Here is a 5825-nt window from a genome sequence, read left to right as displayed (position 1 = left end):
GGTGGGGAAACACTAACAAGGGGCCAATAAGTGCCTACCTCAATGGATCTCAAGGTGTGAGGCTTGCTTAGCTTCAGAAAATACTGACAATCTCTTTCTTGAGAGGCAGAAAATGCATTCTTTCAGCAATGAGTTAAAGTTGGTGTTGTTTCCCATCCTCCAGTATTTGGTGTTTCCATTTGGGGGAGTGGAGAGGGAGGGAGCAGTTCTAATAGGTGCGTGTTCTTGTTGCTGAGTCACTAAATCATGTCCGACTCTTTGTGACCCCATGGACTGCAGCATGCCAGGCTTCCCTGTCCTTCACTATCTCCCAGAGCTTGCTCAGATTCCTGTCCACTGAGTCGGTCATGCTATCGACCCATCTCATCCTCTGTCACCCTCTTCTGCTGCCTTCAATCTTTCCCAGCATCAGGGTCTTTTCCAACAGGTGAGTGGTGCTATCCTATTCTTTTCATCTGTAGTTCCCTTACTGTGTATGATGTGTATCATGCTTGTGTCAACTTAGCTATTATTAGCTGTATATCATCTTTGAAACCACATGGCCCACTTGTCCAAAATACACCCCAGAGATGACCGGCTGTACTCCTCCTGGACAGTTTAAACTGCCTCAGTGGAGCATTCAGGCACTGGAAATAGGATTCCTTACAACTTCCTCCACCTCGTGGATGTGTTTTAGTCACGGTCGGTATGTTTTAACATTGGACCAAAACCTTTCCTTGAAGACAGGCTACTGCCTCTTCTGTGGCTAAAGTCCTTTTGGAAAAGATTATCCCTATCCGGGGAACTCCTCTCAAACTTCAGAATGATTGAGGCCCCCATTTTACTGGTCAGTTACTTCCACAAGTCTGCACTGTTTGGCTAGTTTTACAACACTTTCACAGTGCTGACCAGCCTCACTCCTCTGGTTTAGTCAAATGCACTAACAACATTATTAAGACTCAGTTGGCAAGATTTGTGGAGGCCCTCCAATTACCTTGTCCAAAAGCATTGCCTTTCGGTCCTTCTGAATCACAGATCCACTCTGTTTGGAACGCATAAACTCTCACCCTTTGAGACAGTCATAGGATAGTCACTTGGCTCCTGCCTCTTTGGACCCACCACTGAAAAAGGAAAGGTCCTCTGATATTTCAACACACCTTGCAACAGGGACGTTACATCTATTGGCAAAAACACTTCCAGAAGGAGTCACCTCTACCTTGCTGGGAAGGCCCCTATCAGGTACTGCTAGCCAGCCCTTGTGCAACCAAGCTCCAGGGAATAGACTCTTGGACTCACATGACACATTTAAAGAAAGCACCAATCCTGACAGGACCTGCACAGTACCTAGTGATCTGAGAGTTGAGGTTTTCTGAAGTGGAAGCAGACATGATATCTGACAAGACAGCCTTCCCAGGATATTCAGAGTACATCTCTTGAAAGTTTGTCTGCCAAACCTCTGATGGGGGCACAATGCTTCAGGTGATCTCCGGTGTCTATGATCTTGAAAACATGAACTTTAGAGAAAAAGTACCTGAGGGTTCTCCCTCTGGCCCCTCCTTCTTACTCTAAAGTGACTTCAATACACTTCCAAACTCTGCACTTTCACTCTAACATGGGATGCTATGCCCAGGAGAGGTCTTTCCAGGCATGGGGGTGTGGCAGTGGCGCGGGGGCGGGGGGGGGGGCGTGTAAGGAAGGTGGTCAGGGGTTGGCAAAAAGCTGCTGAAACTGAAAAAAATCTAACTCTTGATCAATGATGCTTTCAGAGAAAGATTTTGGTCAAAGGGATGAAGGGTAAAAATTAATAAAAAGACACTTCCATTATGATAGAGTTGGGAGGCCAGAAGAGAGGGCTCTCAGACATGACACCAGAACCCAGCAGGAAGAAGAAATACTTCCTCTTCTTGAATGCTAATAGCTTAGCCAATGAGATACTGTCAGGACTCAGCAAATGAAGAGCCACCATACTTCAAAACCTCAGTCTTCCATGGACACTTTGCCTAGTGCAGCCTTCCTAACCTCCCCATTCTTTCAAAGAGTTATCTTCTCCCTGTTAGGGAAGCTTGTGTGTGGCTCACCATGGTTGTAGACCCCGAATTGTAATTCTCTGTTGATCTAGAGTAAACTCATTTATGGTGGAGAAACCCCTGGCAGTCTATTTGTTTTAGGTCAACATAATCTTAACACTAGTCTGGATAAACATGTACTACATTAGTGTCCTCTCAGCACTGGCATTCTAGGCCTGGCAGCCTTCAGAAGGGAAACAAAAACAAAACAAACAGACAAAACCCACAGCAGGTTTCTTTGATTAGGTTTTCAAATCAGCCGGCTGTCATCTTGCCTCAAGTGACACAAAATGCCTGACCCACACAATGAGCTCCCCGGGGGTCGGAAGAGGACCAGAGATTTGCGAGAGAATATTGAACGAGTGCCCTTAGAAGGCTGCGAATCTCCCCAACCAAGGAAGAGGGCTGGAACGTGGGTCCCCTCAAGCAAGCAAGAGGGTGCTCAAGGCCCTTTCCTAGAGCTTCAAGTGTGCCACCTTCTCCACCATGAAGCAGGAGGTACTATGATGTGGTGGCAGGAGGCTGGGGTGGAGTGCATTTGCCCCACCCCCCCACCCCACTCAAGCTACGTCAAAGACCCACCCCGCCCCCACCCCTCAAGAGCTCACCATCACCATGGCAGCCATTGTTTGGTCCGCGTCCCCGTCGTCTCAGGAGATGCCACAGGCCTCTCCAAGACTCTCGGACTAAATCCAGAGAGCCCTTGGCCCTAACCCACAAACCTCCCAGAGAGAGGCTCCTGCCTCCAGCCCGAGCCCCCTCCCACCCTTCCAACCTCAGAAGGACAAATTTCCTTCTGATTCTTGGACAAAGGAGATCAAGGACGATCTGATGAGTGAGGCGGGAGAGCCCACCCTCAAGGACATGGCCACTTCCTTCTGCCCTTACGTGGCGTGGAAACCCCTGGCATCCTTGGGAGGCGGAGACCAGACCCTAGGCCTAGACACAGGCCACCTCAGTGGGGATGGGATCCCCAAAACCACCACCAGGGGCGCCAAGGGAAAGGCGCCTAAGAAGGTCATTGCTAAGAGGGTCCTAGGCACTGTCGTGTGGTTTAAGGATAAGAAAGGGTACGGCTTCATCAGGAGGCACGATACCCAGGAAGATGTGTTTGTTCACCATACGGCCATCACTGGGGAAACCCCCTGCAAGTACCGAGGCAGCGTGGACGACGGCGAGACGGTGGAGTTCGACGTGGTGCAGGGTGAGCGGGGCACCGAGGCCGCTAAGGTGACTGGGCCAGCGGGCGTGCCACTTAAGGGAAGCTGCTACACTGCCCACTGCAGCAGCATCCACCGGGGCTTCAGCATCCACAGCCACGCGCCTCCACCTCGAGGTTCCAAGAGCACGGAGGGCGACGCTGATGAACGCGAGGGCAGAGGCAAAGGCTTCACTGCGGCCCAGGGCCTCAGACGCCCTCTCCCTGGCCACTCCCAAGACCAACGACTGAGGCGTTTCCCGCCCTCCCGCAGGGCACCATCTGTGACCCGCCACCCATCGATCCTGGCTACCACCAGCGGCCCCCAGTCCGACTGGCAGCCTGGGTCCACCCCCACCACAAGGCAAGAGGGGCATCCTCGGCGGGGTCGGGGCCCCAGCTACCTGCTGAGTCGCCCTAGGGGCCGAGGCATCACTCCTGGTCCAAGACACTCACCAGGCATCTCGGAGGAGCTGGAGGCAGAGCACAGCGAGAGCCGGCAGGAAGCCAGCGGCAATCCGCCACAGAGGCCCCCTCCACGCTATGGATCTTGCCGTCCCAATAACCCGCGCCGCCTCCCGCAGCAAGTGCCTGGCGCCCAGGGACAGAATTCCGACCGAGGAGAGGGCAAGATCAGGAAGAGCGCCACTGAAACACCAGCTTCTGTCGCTGTGGCCAAGAAGAACGACGCCCCTGAGGAGAAGAACCCCTCGGTCATGGATGCACCCTCTGCCGCCCGGGCCTAGTCACAGCTCGGCTTGCTCCCCAGGGACTCCCCTGTAGCCCTGGGCTACGGGTGATGTCCCCTTGAGGAGCTCAGTCCAAACATGCACACAGATTGTTAGATTTGGGCCCTGAAAAAGATACATGCCCTTTACCCAAGGTGAGAAGATAAATTACAAGATCTATATAATTCTAAATTCCCTCATATCATCTGCTTTGGTAGTTACCCTACACACACACTCACACACACACTCACACACACATGCACACACGCACAGAAACACACACTTCTGAACCTATATCTTTAATAGTCTGACCAGGACCACACCTATTATTCTGCATCTCCAGGTGAATTTGTTGAAATAACCTTAAAAAACTGTGTTTTATTTTTAACCAAAAAAAAAGAAAGAAAGAAAGAAAATGAAGATTATCTGAAACTAGAGATGATGTCACATTGCTCACCTGGCTTGTATTTTAACAATAAAACATTTCATGTTGCCTTTATCTCTTATCACTGTTGTCTGAAATTTTTAAAGCCTACTAGCCCAAAATTCAGAGAAGGCAATGGCACCCCACTCCAGTACTTTTGCCTGGAAAATCCCATGGATGGAGGAGCCTGGTAGGCTGCAGTCCATGGGGTCACTAGAGTCAGACACGACTGAGTGACTTCACTTTCACTTTTCACTTTCATGCATTGGATAAGGAAATGGCAACCCACTCCAGTGTTCTTGCCTGGAGAATCCCAGGGACGTGGAAGCCTCGTGGGCTGCCGTCTATGGGGTCGCACAGAGTCGGACACGACTGAAGCGACCTAGCAGCAGCAGCAGCCCAAAATTGTATTGAGAGTCCTTACAATCTTTATCTTTAGAACGAGTTTTAGCAAAGGTCATACATATTGATTTCTTCACAAGTCATGAATTTAAGACTAATTCTGGACTTAACAGATTGAACATCTCAGGTTGTTCTAAAGGGGAACAATGCATGAAGAAAGATGTATCCTGATCTCTTTCATTTCCATCCTCTTCCCCTGTCTTGGAATTAGAACAATAAGTCAGAAGAGTGGGGCCCAACTACCCACACTTACTCCTTTGCTAGTACTCTGTGTTTTGCAAGCAAAACATCATGACTAGTAAAACTGTGGCTCTCTGGAAGCAGAATTTGCCTCTTTCAAATTTTTTTTTTTTTTAAGGGACGTGATCTAATACCATTGAACCATAAAAATGAAAATTGGCATGAGGGACTGGGAGCGGTGGACAATGAGGAGATGCTCATCCAAGGGTACAAACTTTGAATTGTAAGATGAGTAAGTTACAAGGACCTAAGGTACAGCATGGAGACTATGGTTAACAGTACTGTCTTGTATACTTGAAAGATGCTATAAGAATAGGTCATTAATGTTCTCACATAACAACAAGAAGAAAATGTTAATTATGTGAAGGAAGGATGTGTTCCTTAACCTTACTATGGCAAGGTTTTTCAATATGCACCTGTGTGAAAATTATCACATTGTACCTCTTAAACTTACACGATATCACCATAAATCTGTGGGGGTGAACCTGAGGGAAAAAAGAAAGGAAGCAAGTGTAATTTTTGTTGTGAGCAAGGAAGCATCACTGGAGCTGAAGAGAAACATGTAGTCCATAATCTTCATCTGTGCTTCCTGGTTGAGCTCTTCCAGGGGGCCTGTGGAAGATTCCTGGAAGGCTGAGCAGGAGGTGCAGTTCAGTCCACCTCATTCCTATCAAACAAAGAAGCTCTGATTGGGAGTGTCATTCCTATCCTAGTCTTTATTTGAACATGTGGTGGAGCTGATGAATGGGAGGCAGGAGTTGGGTTTGGAAGTGGGGGAAATGAGCCAT

The 5825-nt window shown here is 49.2% G+C and overlaps 1 protein-coding gene across 1 annotated transcript; it reads left to right on the top strand.

Moving 5' to 3' along the window:
* Positions 1-2876: 2876 nt before the first annotated feature.
* On the top strand, positions 2877-3989 carry LOC113888032 (Y-box-binding protein 3-like). The gene has a single exon (XM_027535383.1). The coding sequence runs from the start codon at positions 2877-2879 to the stop codon at positions 3987-3989; it is 1113 nt and encodes a 370-aa protein (XP_027391184.1).
* Positions 3990-5825: the final 1836 nt, after the last annotated feature.

The sequence above is a fragment of the Bos indicus x Bos taurus genome, chromosome X (genome assembly GCF_003369695.1).
Source record: "Bos indicus x Bos taurus breed Angus x Brahman F1 hybrid chromosome X, Bos_hybrid_MaternalHap_v2.0, whole genome shotgun sequence".
In the NCBI taxonomy this organism is placed as follows: domain Eukaryota; kingdom Metazoa; phylum Chordata; class Mammalia; order Artiodactyla; family Bovidae; genus Bos; species Bos indicus x Bos taurus.
The sequence above is the reverse complement of the archived record's forward strand: the minus strand, read 5'-3'. Positions and strand labels throughout refer to the sequence as shown.